This window comes from Macrotis lagotis, chromosome 1, assembly GCF_037893015.1.
Source record: "Macrotis lagotis isolate mMagLag1 chromosome 1, bilby.v1.9.chrom.fasta, whole genome shotgun sequence".
NCBI classification, from domain to species: Eukaryota; Metazoa; Chordata; class Mammalia; order Peramelemorphia; family Peramelidae; genus Macrotis; species Macrotis lagotis.
This window is the reverse complement of record NC_133658.1, coordinates 88,598,982-88,619,677: the sequence shown is the minus strand read 5'-3', so window position 1 is coordinate 88,619,677 and position 20,696 is coordinate 88,598,982. Positions and strand designations below refer to the sequence as shown.

The 20,696-nt window shown below is 35.6% G+C and overlaps 1 protein-coding gene across 4 annotated transcripts in view; it reads left to right on the top strand.

Annotated features, from left to right (window-relative positions):
* The window catches only part of THUMPD2 (THUMP domain 2 tRNA and snRNA guanosine methyltransferase), a 40,322-nt gene that overhangs the window by 15,822 nt on the left and 3,804 nt on the right, over positions 1-20,696 (top strand). For all 4 annotated transcript variants that reach the window (XM_074204387.1, XM_074204380.1, XM_074204392.1 and 1 more), the window contains exons 4-8: positions 869-946; positions 2,969-3,021; positions 7,141-7,228; positions 8,479-8,550; positions 11,936-12,050. In XM_074204387.1, the coding sequence (XP_074060488.1) occupies positions 869-946; positions 2,969-3,021; positions 7,141-7,228; positions 8,479-8,550; positions 11,936-12,050 (406 nt within the window). The remainder of the gene's footprint in view (positions 1-868; positions 947-2,968; positions 3,022-7,140; positions 7,229-8,478; positions 8,551-11,935; positions 12,051-20,696) is intronic.

Here is a 20,696-nt window from a genome sequence, read left to right as displayed (position 1 = left end):
TGATGGCAAACTGTTAGTACAGAAAAGACCTTAGATTTAGTGCTGGAAGGAGACTTGGAAATCACTCAGTTCAACACTCATTTTCCAAATGAGAAAGCTATATGACTCTGAGAGCTTAAATGATCTACCCCAGGTCACCCAATAGGACGTGACCAAGCTAGGATTGGAACTCAGGTTCTATCACCCCTCTCCACCCCCCACCCCCCCACAGTACTCATTCTGCCCCTGCCTGTTGCCACTATCCTTTCTTCCCCAAATAAACTTTTGGTAATGGATAGAGGAGGAGATTTGAACTCAGAGGACCTGGATTAGAATTCATCTCCAATCCTGGTCCTGTGGTACTTTCAGGGCCCCAGTGTCCCAGAGTATCAAATGAGGGAGGTATACTAGATAACCCTCAGGTTCTTTTTTACTGCTCAAAAGATTTATGATTATGAAAAAGTTATCTTTTGTGATCTGAACATCCTTGTGGACATGGCTTTTTCACAGACAAAAAGATGAGGCTATTGCATCAAAATTAGCAGATTTATAAGGATTTGTATTTGTGGACTGGTTAAAGAAAGTACCTTTTAAAATTATTTCTTGAGTCAATTATAAAAGCTGTTGATGAATTAATCAAATAACTAAATTATTAAGTGGACAAAATTAATTTTGATTATGTCTTGTTAGATAGTTGCATGTAGGTGCCTGAATGTTTGTATGTATTTTTTTTAATGCAACTCTTATTTCTGATAGGAAATGTTTTGGTATGATATATTTTTTATCACATATTCCTTTCTTACACATCTGATTAGTTTTTTGCTATATCTCTAAGCTAATACCTTCATTCTTAATAGTTAAATCTTTTCCTCAACTACTACTTTTCCAGGAGGTGGGAAGAGTAATTGGAATTGCTCTTATAAAACAGTTTGGCTGGACAGCAGATTTGAGAAACCCCAATTTAGAGGTAATGAATATCTTTTAAAATTTTACTTTTAAACTGACCTATTGGGTAGGTTCATCATTTTATTTTCTTTATTTTGGGTTTTTTTTTTTTAAAGAGCACAGCTGTGCAGAAGCAAGCCATTTTCATTATCAATAGAGAATATGGTTTACTTTGATGGTTTTCATTATAAAAGTTTCTCAATCAGATATGGACTTGATCTGTTTATTCACAGTTGGAGACAGTATTGAAGTAATAAAGTTCATTTTGAGCACTTTCTTGGAGCACTTACCACCTCCCATAGACATTAAGAAATGTTAGCTATAAGAAAATCCTTTTAGTATTGTTATGACATCATCAAATAAAATGATCACAATTAGGTAACTTTATTTTTCATTAATCAAAAGGGCTATTTATTTGACATGCCCAACTTAAAATGGAACAATATCTTCCCTCAACTTAAAAATTGTTCTTTGGACCAAGCCAGGGCATAGACTACTGGTTACAGGAAGAAGGATCCTGTTTGGTGACATTTAGAAGGAAAGAATGTAAGGACTAGAGAGATGAGAAAATTATCCTCATGAGCTCAGAGATAGAACCTAAACAAAGTATGCTGAGAATAGGGTGAGGATAAAGGGAGGCTGACAGATTGAAAAGAATGTTTCAGATAGATTGTTGTTATCCGTCAGGTATGGAGAAGCCTCCGAATGACCTGTGGCAGGCCCTGAGGAGCCACTTTAGCCCATAGCCTTGCAGGACCTCTTATTTAGGCTGTCACCTGAGTTATGCAGAGATGTCCTCAAGATAGATTACTCCTGAACCCCCAGCACCCCATATTCATTACTGAACTTTTGAGATGTGGGTGTGCATGTTTCTTTAACATGCATAACCCCATCATATCACTCTTTACTAACTTACCTTCGGTGGTTCTGTACTGCCCACAAGAAGAACTAGAGACTGCTGACCCTGGCCCTTAAGACTCTACCTGATCTTCCTTCCAGCCTGCCTTCCCAATCTTATCTTATCCAGTTTGCCTTCCCACTCTATTCTATTCCAGCTAACAAAATGAATGTCCATTCTTTTTCTCACAGTCTCTCTCTCTCTCTCTCTCTCTCTCTCTCTCTCTCTCTCTCTCTCTCTCTCTCTCTCTCTCTGTTTTTACTCAGACTAGTTCTCTCCTTCACCCCTCAGATTTTATTTTCCTAACTTTCATGTGTCCCTCCCATTAAAGTCTCATCCATGAAGCCTTCACTGATCTGGTTTACATATCTCCATTCTCTGATTTCTCATAACATTTGCCTAAACTTCCTCTTTGCCCTTAACCACACTACCAGGGACAGTGAAAGCTATCTGTGTATATCCCCTGTTCCATTAGATGTGAGCTCCTCAAAGCATATTATGTTTACTTTTTAAAACTTAGTTTATGTTGTTCCTTTCTTTCTCATGGTTTTTTCTTTCCTCTTAGTTATAATTCCTCTTTCACAACATGACTAATATGACAATATGTTAAATACAAATGTACATATACAACTTTTACCAGATTATTCACCACCTTGGGGAGGGAGGATGAGGGAGGGAAGGTGATAGAGAAATGTAGAACTTGTAAATTTGCAAATGGATGAATATTGAAAAACTACCATTGCATGTAAGTAGAAGAATGGAACAAAAAAAGTAAAAGTAGTCTGTGAGCTTCTTGAGAACCAGTTCTGTTCCTAATATGCCTTTTTGTCCCAGGTCTCTAGCCTTCTTTAAGTGCCTATTAAATGTTTGTTATATCAGATTGCTCCCACCCACACTGATACATGAATTTCTAACAGCACTCACTTTTTATGTATTAAGTGAATATATAATTTAACTGAAACTTTTGCTTAAGAAAAAGATTGTGAAAAGATGTTTTTCGTTTTACTGTAAAACCCTGAAGACCTGAGACCTTCTTTTTAAAATACAGATCTCATGGGAATAAAACTAAAGCATTCAAGTTACCACCCCAAAACTCTTAATAGTGGAGTTTTGTTTTTCAATCTAATTCTATGTTTGCTCTTTCAGATATTTATACATCTAAATGACATTTACTCCGTGGTGGGGATTCCTGTTTTCAGGTAGATGCTTATATTTTTGCACTTCAGGATTTTTCTAAGTTCAGTAACATTTTTAAAGTCAACAACTCCATGTGTTAGGAAGGAAGAGTAATTTGACATTAGATGGAAGTTAAGGCTTGATATTTTGTGTTTTATATGTGCCTTTAAGATATTCTGGTAACACAGTTTTTATTTTATCTGTTATTTTAGAGTATATAAAAATTTGGATAACAAAGTCATGAATTACTTTAAATACATTGACAAATTATATCTAGGGCCTAAAGTATTTTAAATTATTTATTAATTTAGAAAATTATATTCTAGACTAGGTAAGAAATGTATACCTGCATAAATGTTTTCTTATAGATATAGCATGCATTTATTAAAATTGAACATATGGGGCAGCTAGGTGGCACAGTGGATAGAGCACCGGCCCTGGAGTCAGGAGTATCTGAGTTCAAATCCGACCTCAGACACTTAATAATTACCTAGCCATGTGGCCTTGGGCAAGCCACTTAACCCCATTGCCTTGCAAAAACTAAAAAAACAAACAAAAAAAACAATACAATTGAACATACAATGCAATTCTTGGGACCCATGGTGCTCGTTGCCAAATCTGATGCATTGTAATTCTTTGGAAAAGTCTGGAGAAAACTTTTCTGCTGCTTTAGAAAATCTAAATATAATGTTTCTCTAGTTATACAGTAGAATACTGTCATGTTACTATAAATAATAATAAGAAAAATAATTCCTACTACAGATATCTCAACAATTCTTCAAGATATTTATATTGTATTGTATGTGACACCTCTAGAGTAAGAAAATCAGGGATGGATGTAAGTGGTAGTCCTTGGACATCAGGAGATTGACAACTGAGTGCCTCAAGGGCTTCCTCCTAACAAGTTAGAGGTTCCACGCTTCCATTGCCTCACAAATTGTTTTACCACCATACAACCCTCTCATATCCTCCTCCCCATGCCATCACAGTATCATAGTAATAATACTCCCATCTCTGCAGAACCAAAGACTTTCTTCCAAAGAACACGGCCTCTTGACTGTTAGACAATTATAGAATTCGTCCAGAGAAAACAAAGTTAATAGAGGAGAATATTTTTGCCATGCCTCCCATGTTACTCATTATTCATTATACAGATACAAAATTTTGTTACAGAAATCCCAAACATTATGAAAAACTTGGAGGAAATTGTATCCTAATGTCTGTATTTACAGAATTATCTTTTTTTTCTTCTAATGAAGATTTAATTAACTTTGCATTAAACTCTTCCCAAAACAATCTTGCACAAATGCTGAAATGAGAATTATTTCTTCACATCAAATAGACAAAAATTTGATTTCATATGGAACCATAAAAAACAATCTTATCAAAAATGCATTTTTAAATTTTGTTTCTTGCATTAGCTGTGTGCCTTGGCTGCCCCAAAATGTCATGGTAATCTTCAGCTATATTAATAGACATGTAATGTTCAAAACCAGAAAGGTGGACATCTCAGGGTACTTGCCAGATAATCACCAGAAACTTTGGACTGCATTTGGAGTATCACCTTTTTAGGGGTGTTAACAGGGTGCATTTTTGCCAAAGAAATATGACCAGGATCATGAGGAGACTCCTAAACCATATCATATGCAGATTGGTTAAATTAACTAGAGAGAAAACCTGGAAGAATGTTATAGCTGTGTTCAGTAAAACTAAAGGCTTTCACGAGTGAGAAAGAATTAGATTTATTTTATATGACTCCAGTGAGAGAAATAAGACCAGTGTAGAGAAGTCCCCAGGAGGCCTACTCTTTAGAAGAATTTCAAAAAATTAGAACCTTTTAAAAATCAAATGGGTACTGAATTCCTTTTAACCAAAGGGGATCAAATAGAAGCCAAATGATGTCTTGCTGGGTATATTATGGAGGGGTTTATTGTGTTAGACTTAATGTTCTCTGAAGTTCTTGTGGGTTTTTTTCAACAATTACATGAAATCCAATGTTCTCAAACTCGCATTTCTTGTTTGTCTTCAGTTTAGAAAGTTTGTCCATTTTTACTAATTACTCTCTGAACTTTTTTTTTCTCTTTAACAAAAGTTTGTTCTAATTTATTTTCATCTGATCAGAAAAACTGGGCCTTATAGTAGACCTCAGGTCAGAGTAAATATTGAGATTTGTATTCTAATTCAATTTCCTTCCTGGTGAATGCAGTCTTCCTACAGTATCTTCAGCAAAGACGCATTCAGAGTTCCTAAATATTCTTAATTCATTGTGGTTATATTTCTTCACTGATCTTAAGATAGGCCTCATGTTTTCTCCCAAATTAAAATTATAGAAAACCTCACAACAATTTACAGTTTTGCTCAAATTGTATTTTTGTCTACTCAGTCTCTGATTTGATGTGCTAAAACAGAAAGGTCATTCAGCAAATATTTATTCATCAGCTACTGTCTGCAGTCCGTGAGCTAGGCATATAAAATTTTAAAAAAATTATTGAGTTCTTATCCTCAAGAAATTTGAAATTTCAGTTAATCCCTACTGATCTTTTAAAAGAGACAGCTGAATGGGTCAGTAGATAGAGCACTTAGGCAAAGTGTCAGGAAGACCTGAGTTCAAATATAGCCCAGACACTATCTCGATAACCCTGGCAAGTCACTTAATCTCTGTTTGCCTGCTCTACTAGAGAAGGAAGTGGTAAATCATCCCAGTATCTTTGCCAAGAAATTTCTTCCCCACTCCTCCAAAAAGGGTGACAAAGAGTCATATACAGCTGAACAATGGCAACAATAAATCTTTTTTAAAAATTTCTCACTTTAATGAGGGTCTCTGCATTTGCCAGCAGTACCCACTTCCTGCAAACTTAGACGTCAGGACCCCTTCCCTTGGGCCCCATTTGAACAATTTCAAGACATGCTTGAAACTCCTGTGCCCTTCATCAATTTTACATTTTTTGTAGTAAATATATTATTTTTTCACTAATTTTTATATAATTAGCATTCACTGTTATATATGTTTTTCTCTAAAATATCTCATATGAGGGAGTGGAGCCCATGTTCATTTATAGCTTGTATTTATATGAATTTTATATCAACTTATTTCAAAGAGGAACGAGATAGCATAACTTGTTCCATTTTTTTTGACTGTTTCCTTTCGTTAAAGTTTCCAAGCCAGTTATTTATTAGCTTATTCTAGAAATTTGTTTTAGGTAGATATCAAATCCATTGGTCTATAGTTTATATAATCCAGTTTCTTCCCTTTTTTGAATCCCAAATATTAAGAAAAACTTGGAGCAAATTATATCCTAGTGTCTGTTTTTACAGAATTATCTTTTTTCTTCTAATGAAGATTTACTTCCCCAAAACAACCTTGCATATATTGCTGAAATAATGAGAATTATTTATTCACATTAAATTAGACATATTCTGCTGAATCCTAGAGTACTGAACTAGGAATTGTGAGTTGAATTTGCAGAGGCAGGATCAGGCTGGATAGAAGGAAAGACTAATGATTAGAGTAGGAAGAACTCTGTATCAGAAGTCAGAGACCTGAATTCAAATCCCAGCTCTTGGCCAAATCTCTGTAGGCCTCAGTTTCTTCTGAAAAATGAGAGAATTAGATTGGAACTCAAAGGTTCCTTTTAGTTTTAAGTCTACGATTCTCTCAGCCTCATTGGAGATCTACCAACAAAGTCTTTATAAACCACCTTTATGGTACGTGAACAGTATGGTCTCAAATGTCCCTTCAAACTTCTATATTCTGCGATCCTTCAAAATAACCTTGGAAACTTATCTGTAGAAAAAGACAAATGAATACTCAGGCTCTCCGACTGTTAGTAAGTGGCTGTTCTAGAACAAGAAATCAGGTCTACTGACTCCTAATTCAGTATTCTTTCCACTGTTTCATACTGCCTACCTAATTAATTTCAGTTGCCTAGAAAACTCAACTTATCTAGAATGCCTCAAGTCCGACTCTGCCAGGTAACAAATGTTTTTATATTATAAAGTTAAAAACAATATATTATCTTCAACATTTTATTCCATGTCTGTGAATATAAGGGAATACATGATTTTTCCTTATTTTACATCTTCAGTAATGTGTATTAATTTGATGTCCAATCTTGTTAACCTTATAACCAAATCTTTTGTAGACTTTCTTTGGCAAGCAGAGCTTATATCAAGATGGCAGGACTTCGTTCTACTATAGCTTGGACAATGGCATCTCTTGCTGAAATTAGTGTAAGGAAAAAATGTCATTGTTGTACATGGGAATGCTTTTGATTTAAAATGGGTGCAAGAAATATACCTTGACATAATTCACCTCCATGGTCCTCATCTCCATCCCCTAAAGTGAAAGTTATTTAGGTTGTAGATTTTAGTAAAACCACTTAATACATTTATTCCTATGATAGGCAAGATTGAAGACAATTTCAGACTCTCTTATATCATCAAAAACATTTCTCAAAAACATGATTATTTAGTACTCAGAATTATGGATTCTCTTCTATTCATTTACTTTCCTGGTATAAAAAGAAATGCCCTCCTTTCCACCTACCAACCCTGGGTCTTTTCCTTCCCAATCTCAGCCTTTCCTCCATCTTTCTCTATTCCTCTGGCTTCTGAACACTCCTGGAGGAAGTGGTCCATTACACATTTTTTTTACCTAGTCCCAGCTGGACCTTCATTACTAAATCGTCATCCTATATTTCCTAATCTCTCTTAGTTACCTCAACAGTCAAAATAACCAACATTTCTATAGCACTGTACTCAGTGATTTACAGACATTATCTCATTTAAGTCTCACAACAACTCTGCAGGGAGATGCTGTTATTCTTCCCATTGACACTGGAGGACTTGCCAGACTGAAATAGGTAGTAAGGGTCCAAGCAGAATCGGAACTCGGGTCTTCCTGACTCCAGCCCTGGCACTCTCACCTGCTGCTTCCTAAACCCTTTGTAGTCTGGCTTAGTCAGACTTGTTATATGGATTTATTTCACTTTACTGCACATTCACACACACACACACACATATACAGAACTACAAATATGAAGACCATTCTAGTTGCCCCGGATATCCACATATGTATATACATCATTCCATTTCCCCCATGGGCTTCCACAGAGGTCATTCCCTGTGCCTGGAATGCCCTCCTCATTTCTATTGTCAGGATTCCTGACTGAAGGGCCCCTTAACTCCCTGAAGCCATTCCTGATCCCTCTCATTGTTAGTGTTTTTCCCCAAAGATCTATCTATGGACCTCCCCAAGAGACATAAACATGGATATTTCTTCACTATGACTGTCACTCAAAAATCTGTTTTTCTTTTTTTGCAAGGCAAATGGGGTTAAGTGGTTTGCCCAAGGCCACACAGCTAGGTAATTATTAAGTGTCTGAGACCGAATTTGAACCCAGGTACTCCTGACTCCAGGGCCAGTGCTTTTTCCACTGTGCCACCTAGCAGCCCCCTAAAATCTATTTTTCTTTCTAAAGGTTGGTGCATTAGTTTTGGATCCAATGTGTGGACTTGGAACAATCCTGTTGGAAGCTGCCAAGGAATGGCCTGTAAGTTCTTAAGCTAAGAAGGGGTTGACTAAAGCTAGAGCTGTTTGGGCCACTGAGAAGTTAAGAGATTGACCCAGGGTCACATAGCCTGTGCCTCAGAGGCAGGACTTGAATCTAGACCTGATTACCTCTGAGGCCAGCTGTCTGTCCATTACTCTAAGGATATTTACATGAATACAGTCCTTTGTAACCAATCTTCATTTGTAGGTAAATTTTCCTTATTTTTTGAAAAATTATAGGACTTTAAATTTAAAATGAAGTCTTTAGAGGTCATTTAGTCTAATACCCTCACTGTATAGATGGGAAAACTTATGATTGACTTGTCCAAAGTGACATAATGTACACAAAAGTGTAAGAATTGACCCTAGGTTCGCTAATTCCAAATCTATGGCTCTTAGTTGTAGCATACAGCCCTAAGATACTGCCTCCTCTGCAATGGAATACAAACTAAAATGAATATTATCTATAATAAACTAATAAATAATGAAATAAATTTGTTGTAGGAAAATGATTACATGCCATGTTTTATAAGCTTATGTATATGTTGCTTTATAATTCTTTGGTTGTTTTGCACATGTTTAACTTATCTCTAATTCAGTTATAAGTATCTCCAGAAGGTACGGTATTTTTCTTCTCTTGTACCTTTCATGGGGCCTGTTATAGTACAATAGCAGGTAATGAGTTTTTATGGAAGCAAAGCATAAATGTAATGCATACTCAAACCAATAAGTGATTGGATTATCTGTTTCTTTTACCATTTTAGAAAAATATACAAATATTTCAAAAATTCATTTCAACAAACAGTGTTAAACACTTATGTGAAAAGTGCTACTATTCTAGATAGTAGGGGTATACATATATATATATATATATATATATATATATATATATATATATATATATATATATATCCCTTACCTTGAAGAATTTATAATATTATAAGATAATTACCTAAATAATGGAAGCATTAATGTCCTTTTCCTTCCACATGGCAAGACCTTAAGATAATTAACATTATCAATTATCAGACAAAATCTCTTTTGTTCTTATGGAAAAGATGACTGTAAATGTAGATTCAGAACTGTTTGACTGTTCAGACCCAAAGAACAGTCATAAATAGTTCATTGTCAACAGAGGAGTTTTTTTAATAGACTGCGCTAGTGACAGGGACTTGGCTGGAGGTTATACGGCATTCTATCAATTATTTGGGCAAAGAGAATGCTTTTCAGATTTGCACATGACATAAGGCTAGAACTCATATGTACCAAACTATATGCCAGAGGCATACAATCAAACAGTATTTTTAAATGGGTATTATGGATCAGAAGCTGTGCTATGCTAGGCACTGGAGACACAAAGACTAAAGGAAATGGTCCTTTTGTCAGCTAACTTACATTCTAAAAGGGGAATTACTGTGCCCCAAACTAACTGCAAGGTAATTTAAAGAGTAGGCACCAGCACCTCGGGCATCAGGAAAAGCCTCACATAGGGGATGGCATTGGAATTGAGTTTTGAAAGAAACTAAATATGAGGTAGAGAGGAGAAGGCACAGGGGACAGTCAGTGTAAAGGCTAGAAGACAAGAGGTAGGAAAGGCGCGGGAAGAATGTAGGTCTGACTAGAATAATGACTGTAAGAATGGGAGGGATGTCACCGTTGTGGAAAGATAAGTTGAAACCAGGTCTGAAGGCCTGATAGACTCAATGGTGGAATTCATATTTGGTTTTGGTAAAAGAGAGAAAAGTAAAAGGGAGAGGGGGAGTTCACAGATCTAGCAAGTAATATTATATACCTCACTGTGCTTTAAGAATATCACTTTGGCAGTTCAGTGGAAGATGGATTGAATAGTCCTTTTTTTAGGCTAAACATTGGCTGCCTCCATCACTAGCATTATCTCAAAGCTTTTTACCTTTCTGTTTGACCTGCTGGTGACTCTTTTTTTTTCCCTCTAAATTCTTTCTAAAATATGGTGCCCAGAACATACAGTAGCCCAAATGAGGTCTGACCAGAAGAGAACACAAGACCTTGCCTTAGGCAGAGTAGCTCTCAAAGCAGAGTAACATCATATTTGCCTTTTGGTTCTTATCCTTAAAATCATAGTATTTCAGAGTGTGAACTGAAAAAGATGTAGAGGTCCATCTTGATCGAGGATTCTTAACCTCTTTTATGTCACAGACCCCTTTTGCAACAGTCTGGTGAAACCTATGGACCACCCCTTCTCAGGAAGATTTTTTTTAAATGCTTAAATACATAGGATTATAAAAGAGAACAATTATATTGAAATAAAGATGTATTTTTTAAACCTGGTTTACAGACCTCAGGAGAATAATCGCTATTTTAATCCAACTCCTTTCTTTTTCTGATGAGAAATCTGAAGCCGAAGTTAAGTGACTTGGTCAGAGTCACTCAGGTGGACAATAGCAGAGTGAAAATGGGAACCCAGGCACTCCAACTTCAGAGCATCCCTCATTAACACCATATGACCTCTCCATCAAACCCTCCAGTGTTTTTCAGACTAATTGCTACTATTTGATTCAGCCTAACAGTCTAACTTGTCAGAATTTTTTTGGACCCTGCCTCTGGCATAGTTTGGTACATATCAGTCCCAGCCTTATGTCATGTGCAAATTTGAGGAGCATTCTCTTTGTCTTTGCCCAAATAATTGATAAAAATGTCGTATACCCTCCAGCCAAGCCCCTGTCACTAGCGCAGTCTATTAAAAACCTCCTCTGTTGACAATGAACTATTTATGACTGTTCTTTGGGTCTGAACAGTCAACCAGTTCTGAATCTACATTTACAGTCATCTTTTCCACAAGAACAAAACGAGATTTTGTCTGATAATCTACTGTCTAGTTAGACTATTATCTATAGCAGCGATATCAAATTCAAATAGAATCAGGCCACTAACCCCTATGTAAAGATACTAACAGCTGCCTATTGACTTTTGAAACCACATAATAACATTTTCTTTGTTCCATCATATTATTTTTATTCTGTTAAATGTTTGCCAATTACATTTTAATCTGGTTTAGACCTCTCTCTGATTCATGTTTTATAACTCTGATCTTCCATTCTAATAATCCTATTAAAAAAGAAAAGGAAATTATTGTGCCATCATCTGTTCTTGAAGGTGCCTTTGTTACTGGCTTCCTTTTATAGATAGCCTACCTGACCAATGAAGATTTTCTATAATATATTCTTAACAGCAGTATTAAGACATAAAATTGAAATTTGTCTTTATGTTATCATCCAGTTTTTTGAAACATTCTACATTTTGCTACATGTGTATTCTCTTTCATTTTAAAAAATTGAAATAGACTTGCTTAGATAAACAACATATTTCATAATTTTGCTTATTTTTCAAAAAAATGTTTTTCTTCCTAGCATGCCTCTTATTTGGGTGCTGATGTAAGTGACTCACAATTATTGGGTGCTTGTGACAATCTGAAAACTGCTGGTCTGGTGAGCAGAATAGAATTACTTAAATTCTCCGTAACAGGTAAGCTGTTCAAAATACAAGGGCAATCAAAATCAGGTGCAACTCAGTATATGTTTGGTATCAGGACATGTCTAGCAAATTTGGTTTTCTACATATAATTAGAAAGGCATATTTCTTTTTTTTTTTTAGGTTTGTTTTTTTTTTTTGCAAGACGAATGGGGTTAAGTGGCTTGCCCAGGGCCACACAGCTAGGTACTTATTAAGTGTCTGAGGCCAGATTTGAACTCAGGTACTCCTGACTCCAGGGCCGGTGCTTTATCGACTGTGCCACCTAGCCACCCCCTGAAAGGCATATTTCTTAAAGAATAAAAAGTATTTTATTAGTGAAATTTATACTTTGTGCATCTCAGTATTGATTATAGTTATTAAAAGAAAAGAAATTATAATATTCTCCAGAAGTTTATTTTTGAAAAGTGTGATTCAAGTAACCAGTCATTTTTCCATACATATTCAGAAAAGTAATCGGATGCCCCTTCGATATGTCCAACTTTGTTTTAAAATGCATTTAATGAATTTGAAAATTTTCTTAAAATTGCATATTATATAGAATAGATTTTAAAAGAAAAACCAAAGATCAATAATTCATTGAATGTCTTTCAGTCATTTTAGGATATTTTGTGTATTAAGTGTTTTTTCCCACTCTATGGTAAAAAGAAATTACCAAACCAAATGTGTATTCAGGCATGAAAATAAAAAAAGGACTTGCCAGTAACAGAACTAGAAATGTAGTTTCTCAGTCTTGGAAGAACCCATTGAGGTTATCCATTCAGCCTCACATCCCAGGTCAAATTCTCCTCAGCAATGTCCCAGACTGATTTTCTATCAGCCTCAGCTAAAATACTTTCAGTAATGGAGAATTTACTACTTCACCTTCCTCTTTTGATCGTTTTAATTAGTGACTTGGATAAACCATAGATCATATACATGCTTATTAATTTTATGGATGACACAAAGCAAAGAGGAAAATCTAATACACTAGATGATGAAATCATGATCTAAAAGCATCATGAAAGGCTTGAAGGTAACGATGAAATTTGATATATAGAACTGCAAAAGTCTAAGTTTGAATTTTTAAAAGCAGCCATAAAATACTAGATGAGAAGAAAATAGTTTGAAAAGTAAATTATGTGAAAAAAATAGGACTTTTAGTGGTGTGCAAACTCAATATGATTCATTGTGATATGACAACCAAATGATAATTTGATAGGCTTGGAGTGATTTGCTCTGGTCAGATTATGTCAGGAGTATTGAGTTCAGTTCTAGGCATCACATTTTTAAAGGAGAAATTGATGGGTTGGAACCAATGGAGAAGGAGTTGCTTAGGCTGCTGAGGGGACTCAGAAACAATACAGAGATTTAGTTTAGGGAGCTAGGGATGTTAATTTGAGAATCATTAAGAGGGAAGAAAAGATTTTTTTAAAGGACATGATAACTGTCTTCAAAATTTGAAGGGTTCTCACGTAGAAAAGTGATTAAACTTAATTCTATTAAACCCAAATAAAGTGAACTAGGACCAGTAAATGAAAATTAGAGAAAAGTAGATTTTAACTTCATATAAGGGAAAATGTCCTAACAATTAGAGAAAGAGACAGCTGGGTGGTAGAGTATATAGTATGCTCAACCCAGTTTGCAAACTTCAAAGTGTTATATAAATACTGCTTGTTCTCACTGTTATCATTATAATTAAAATGGAATGAAATTTCTCCAGGATTAGTGAATTTTCTAGAATTGGAGGTCTTCAGGGAAAAAAAAACTAAATGGTCACTTCTCAGTGGCAGGATCTTGTATACAAAATTCATACTTTGGATAAAAATGAAAGGAATTGACTTGATCCACAAAATATTTTTCTCCATTTATGAACGCCTCAGACTATTGGATTTTATTGTTGTTTTTAAAAATTCCCATCTTCCAGATGGAACTATCCATTTCATAGCTGTTGACCTGGAACCTTTTCTTTGATCTCTGTTCATTGATTTGAGTTCTACCTTCTCTGAATCTACAAAATAAAGAAGTCCCTAGTGGCACACCATGTACAAGAATGAGAATTGCAGTATATTGGCACAGAAATACATTTCATGGTTTATTTCACTCCTTGAATGGACTCCTGGTCTCCCGGACAGATTGCATCTTACAGCATGCTCACCTGTGCATTTTTCATGGCTGCCTCCCCCCCCCCCCCCCCCCCCCCCCCGCCCCAATCTAGTACTCTCTCCCTCCTCTCAACTCCTGCCTTCCTTCCCTTGTGGCTTGTTTGTTCCTGGTGTTTGTTTTTTTTTTTTTGCTTTCTGGATGGTCTCTCCCATTAGACTGGGAGTTCCTCCAGGACAGGGCCTGTCTTTGACTTTTCTTTGACTCTCTAGCACCTGGCGCATAGAAGATACTTAATGAATTCTTTTGACTTGACCCATCTGTCTTTTTATAATCTTCCATATTGGAAGTGCCTTGTAAAGGTTGTCTGCAGGTGTATTTTTATATTTTCTGGCTACTTAATTTGTGACAATCAGGCTGTTTATCTTTTATCCCCTATTCACTTAAATCTGTTCTCTGATTTTCCATTGCCTTTTGAGACCAGTGATATTATCTACTCTTTCAAATCCCTAATCAAACATTTATACAAATGTTCAAGTATCTCAAAAGACAGTACAAATTACTTAAAACTATACTAAGACTTTGGGGACACATGTGTATTGTATTGTGTACATATATGTTTGTGTACATGTCTATATATTTATGTGTGTGTGAGTATAAAAGCTTAAAACTTCACTAAATCATTTGGGAAACCCTGAATATATAAATGTATTGTTAGTCTGAAGAAAAAAAACTTACCAGTTTGAAAGAATAAACTAAATATAATCACATAATTCAAAAACATTCGAAAGCTGAAGAGCAGATTAATTAGAATAGGGGATAAACAATTCAATTGTATCAAAATAAATGGCCAGAAAACATGAAAAAGAACCAGCAGATCACCTTCATAGTGCACAAGGCAGACCCTCTACGAAACATTATAAAAAGGTAGATAAATCAACAAAGATTAAGTGCTTACTATCAACCATTAAAGCACTCTTTTTTATGGAAACGTGTGTGTGTGTGTATATACACACACACACACACAATTATTATATGCACACAAACTCACATATAAATTTGTGTATATATATATTTATATATATACATTGTTATACACAATACACACATAAATACAATATATCCATATTTCCAAATATAAGAACCTTTAAAGTTTTGTTCCTGAAATTTCTTGCTTCAAAACTTGAACCAAATTGTCCATATCAAAAAACTCATTATGAGCTAGTAATTCAATTTAGCAAAATGAATTTTTTTTCCTGTTCTAAGTAACAAGCATTGCTGCCTTTAATAGAAACTTGTCAGTATTTGATTAAATAAAATTCTAACTTAAAATTCTAGCCAAGTCCATCTCTCACCCCTAGAAAGATTGTTTTGTTTCTTGGAAAGTACCAATAAAAACCCAATCGTTTTGGCTCCTCTGGGAAGCTACTAAAGATAATCTTATGAGAACTCCTCCTGCAACATAAGAAAATAACTTGTATTAACACCAGTGGGAAAAATGAAAGCTATGAAAACAACTCTCAAAAAAGTCAACTACAGCAGAAATGAATGTTTCACCTTTGTTTTTAAATTTCTGGCACAGAGTAAGTCCTTGTCATAAGAATGTTCAGAGTCCTTGCCAGCTGCTGTTCAATTAAGCTAGCATAGATTACAGACAGATATACTACAAGGTATGCATTCACATATGACATCACACACCATCAGGAGGTGATAGACGTGTGTCTCACAGTGTTGTAGTTGACATGTGTATTTGTATTCTCTCTTCCTAAGCTACACAACCAAGAGAGAGTAAGAAATGACACATTTCTTAGAAAGGAGTTGGTAGGATCAGGTTGGGCATATAGGCACGAGAAGTACATATTAAAATAAAAAGAGGAAGCTTAAATTGTTCTTAAGAAAAGAATGTGTCCTTGTTAATGCAGTCATTTGTAGCAAGCCAAAGAAACCTGGCCCTCCTTAGTCAATTAGCATTTGTTAAGGGTCTGCTCCATATATGGACTTATTAGATAGGATAAAGAAAAAGAATGACTTCCTTGAACTATTGAAGTCCTCTGAATTATTTTTCTTAATTATCATTATTGGAAGTATTGAAAAAATTTTTCCAAGATGCAACAAGGTTTCAGAATATACAGTGTCGGGGCAGCTAGGTGGTGCAGTGGATAGAGCACCGGCCTTGGAGTCAGGAGTACTTGAGTTCAAATCCAGCCTCAGATAACTTAATAATTACCTAGCTGTGTGGCCCTGGGCAAGCCACTTAACCCCATTTGCCTTGCAAAAAACCTAAAAAAAAAAAAAAGAATATATAGTGTTTTCTGATTGCTGAATTATCTTTTCATAATGAAGAGAGGTTTTTAAGTCTTAAAAAAAGTTTAAAGTCATGGGTTTTTGGTGGCTTGGACTGACTAAAAATGAAACCTCCTCTGTCAAAGGAAAGTCTTTTGGGAAGGGTTAAAACCCAAATTCCTTAGGTTTCCAGGCATATAGAAGGAGTTCTGGATGGAGGCAGTCAAGTAATATAGCTGTGAGCCCTTGGAAGGGTAGGGTAAGGCCACCTTATGGAGAGCTTTACTAAGGAATTTGTGTACTCTGGATTTTTAGAGGTGGGAAGGTTTTACAAATGAAGGACCTCTAATCCAGAGGCCTGAAATTACTTTTTCAGATCTATCCCTAATGTATTTCAGGTCTAAAACCTCCATCCTTATCTCACAATACTTCCCCTCACATAATCTATATTGCAACTAACCTTACAACAACTACTTAGTTTACTCATTAACTAGAGATCCCTAATCTAATTTATTGGGAGATACCTAAGAGTTAGGATCTATAAACAATTAAATTTATTAAAAAATCAAATGATTCCTCTTCTTTCCCCAACTGTAGGATATTTCAGTGATATGAAAAAATTAATTTTGCAAACATTGCATATTAGGGAAAAAAGCAGGTATCATCTTTTAAAGACTGACTCCATATTCTTGGTGTCAGTTTCAGATACCAAAGGGCTGTTGTCCCCCTTCCACATTCTAGAAAACCACATAATGACCTGCACTGGCCTTGCGTTAGGCAGAGCTGAGGTCTAGTCTTGCCTCCAATACTAACTGCATGATCCTGGACAAATCACTTAAACTCCCTCTGCTTCAGTTTCCATATCTCTAAACTAAGGATGATTGTAACATTTATTCTTGTGAAAAATCAAATGACTTAATCTTTGTAAAGATATTTATAAACCCTAAAGTGCTAGGTAAATACTGTTATTTCAGATATCAGCCCTTCATTTTTTCTGTTCCTCACACCTTAACTGCCTCTCTTTCTTCCTTTCCCCCAGCTCCCATGTTTTTCTTTTGAAAATTTACCTGTCATCCTTTATGACCCAGCTCAGTTGTTACTGACAACTTCTTTCTCTTTTTTTCTTTACAGCTCACAGAGCTGGGTTAATTAATGGGTTTGTTCCCCAGGGGTCTGTCCTTGGCTGTCTTATCTCTTCTCTCATTATACTCTCTAATTTGCCAGTTTATTCCCACCACATAAATTACTGCTTCTAGGTGGATGGCTTCCAGACCTCAGTCCTTTTCCCTGACTTCTTAGATATTCCAGACCTGCATCTCTGGCAGGTCACTCCACTCATGTGGACATTCCTCTGGCATAACAAAATCAAGGAATCTCAGATGAGAAACTCATTATCTCTCTTGCTTAAATTTACTCTTCTCACTGATTTTACTATTTTTGTCTGTTACACCACCATTCACTCAGTGTTCTCTATTTTAAACCTTGGTGTATCTTTTATCATTCCATTTCTCAAACTTCTGCTTGGCACCAGAAGGCAAATTAGGAATAATCGATGATTCAGTCAGCAAATAAACATATATTAAATGCCTATTATGTGCCTAGCAATGTGTGAGGTATTGATGATAGAAGTTTAGAGAATGAAACTATCATTACTCTGAAGGACCTTGCATTCTAATGGGGAAGATAATAAGTACATATATAAATATAAACAATCTCTAGCTTTTTTTTTTACTGTTAGCATAGAATTTGAAACTGAAAGGAGATTCCATCAAGTGAGAAATAGTTTTACAAATTATAGCATGTGAAAATAATGATATTCTGAATGTAGTTTTAGGGAAACCTTTAAAGAGTTGTATCAACTGAAGTAATGTAGACAGCACCAGGAGAATCATCTATACAGTAATGATTATATTACAAAGATAAAGCACCAATCGACTCAGAGACCAGTACCGTTCTAGAGGATTTATAATAAAACATGCTAATACCCCATTTTTTTCATTTGGCCATTGACTGTAGTATGAACTGGATTGGTGAGAGACTTGAGTCAGAGAATCCAATTAGAAAGTCATTACAAGGGCATTGAGGAAGTTGTAGTAAGGCAAAATTCAGACTCTTTAAAAGGGTTAAGAAATTTTCCAACACTTAAATCTAAGTCTTGGGAGATAATCCCCCCCCCCCACCATGGAGATCTCCAGAGATGGCCTCTAACATCCCTCCCCTGATCTTCCTCCCCATCCAGTAATTTTTTCCTTCATCTGAATTCTAGGAGCACTTTCTGCTTCTCTTAGGCCCTTGGTTTCTGTTGTGTTTAAACCCTTCTGTTTATACATTTTTTATTTTCTCAATTAAACTGTAAGCTTTGGAAGACTCATATGCCCTTTCCCTTTGTTCTTTATCCCATGCTGCACATGATGGTGCCTCTCAAGTGTTTAGTGAATTTTGAATGTTGAATGAATAAAGGTGAACCTGAACATTCATCAGAAGCCTTAATCTGAAGGTCCCAAGTTAGCTGGTCTCTCTCTCTCCCTTTTTTCTTTGAGAGAAAGGGAGAAGAATGAAGTACCTCCCCCACACCCTGTGTATCATGCTTCTGAAATGTAAATGTTTTTCCTATCTCTGAATCATTCTGCAGTCACAGAAAGGAGCAGACATTTTTTACTTACTTGTTTGACATTTCACAGTTTATAGATCCTGTTTTGTCCCAGCAGTTGAATGCACTCAGCTAATGCTTCTTACTTATCTACTAGTTTATATATTGGGTTCTGTTTTTCTGTTTAAAGATTGTATCTCCTTAGTTACAGGCAAACTTTGTATTATCCAGCACAGGTGATTTATGACTTCACAGTCAAAGCACTTTATATTTTGAGAGATTTCTTTATGCTCTGCATTTTATGGATTCGGGTGCTCAAAGACTAAAGCAGTTGTTGAATAAAATAATAACCTTATTCAGCTCTACTAAGATAAACTTTGATGGACTTACCTGAACACCAGTCACTAAACCCTTTATTTCTGACTTAACCATATAGAATTTAAAGTAGGACAAAAAAAAGGTTTAAATTCTCCTTTCTTACTCAGTTTTGTCGAGTTGAATAGAATGAGATCAGAGTCATCAAGATTCTGCTTAGATTCCAGTTGTTAACACTCATCTGAGAAAGCTGGACCATTATTGTAGAAGAAAGGATAATCCAATAAAAACCTAGTATTCATGCTTTAGAATAAGCATGTCTTAACATTCTTTCTCTGTGTAACCTTTGACCTTGCTGAACCAAAGTCACAAAATCTGAGTTGGAAAGATCTTCAGAGACCATCTAGTCCAACCTGAATTTTTTTTTTTTTTTTTTTAGGATTTTGCAAGGCAAATGGGGTTAAGTGGCTTGCCCAAGGCCACACAGCTAGATTATTATTAAGTGTCTGAGGTCAGATTTGAACTCAGGTACTGCTGACTCCAGGGCAGGTGCTCTATCCACTGTGCCACCTAGCTACCCCCAACCTGAATTTGATCAACAATTCTCACTATAGCTCTCCCCAAAAAATGACTATCCAGCCTTCCTTTGAGGGGCTCTAGGGAGAAGGAACTCAGTATCTCCCAAGATACTTCATTCGTTGTTTAATCACTCTAATTATTAGGAAGTTTTTGTTTGTTTTATCTCAAGCTGAAATCTTCCCCTCCGAAACTTCTACCCATTGATTCTTAGATCTTCACTCCAGGACCAAACAGAACCAATGTAATAATCCCTCTTCCAAAAGAAAACCTTCAAATATTTCACTGATCAGTTAGAAAGCATTTATTAAATGCTATACTGTGTCAAGGTCTGTGCTACACTTTGGGGATAAAAAGGCAAACACTAACCATCCCTTTAGTGATATGCTATAGACTTTTGCCAACAATCAAAATCAGTCTTACTGGCCCATATTTTTTATATACCCTTTCTCAAAAAATTGAAATGTGGTATTTATGTTATTTATAATCTCTCAGAGATCAGTGGCAACAGCTCAAAAATGATAATTTTATATATCACTTCTTTAACTAGATATGGTTATTGAATTCATCCTGTGCAGCAAGGGTATCTCTTACTTTTCTCAGATATCATTTTCCCATTAATTATATTTGTTCTATCCTTTCAAGACCAATGTGCATTCTCTGTGGCAGAGAAAACAAAAGGAAAATTATAACTGAGTAGTATGTTTTTATTCATTCATCCATTTTCATCATTTTGTCCTCCCAAGCAACAAACCTATCCTTTCTTTGATTTTCTGTTCTCTAATAAAGCTTAA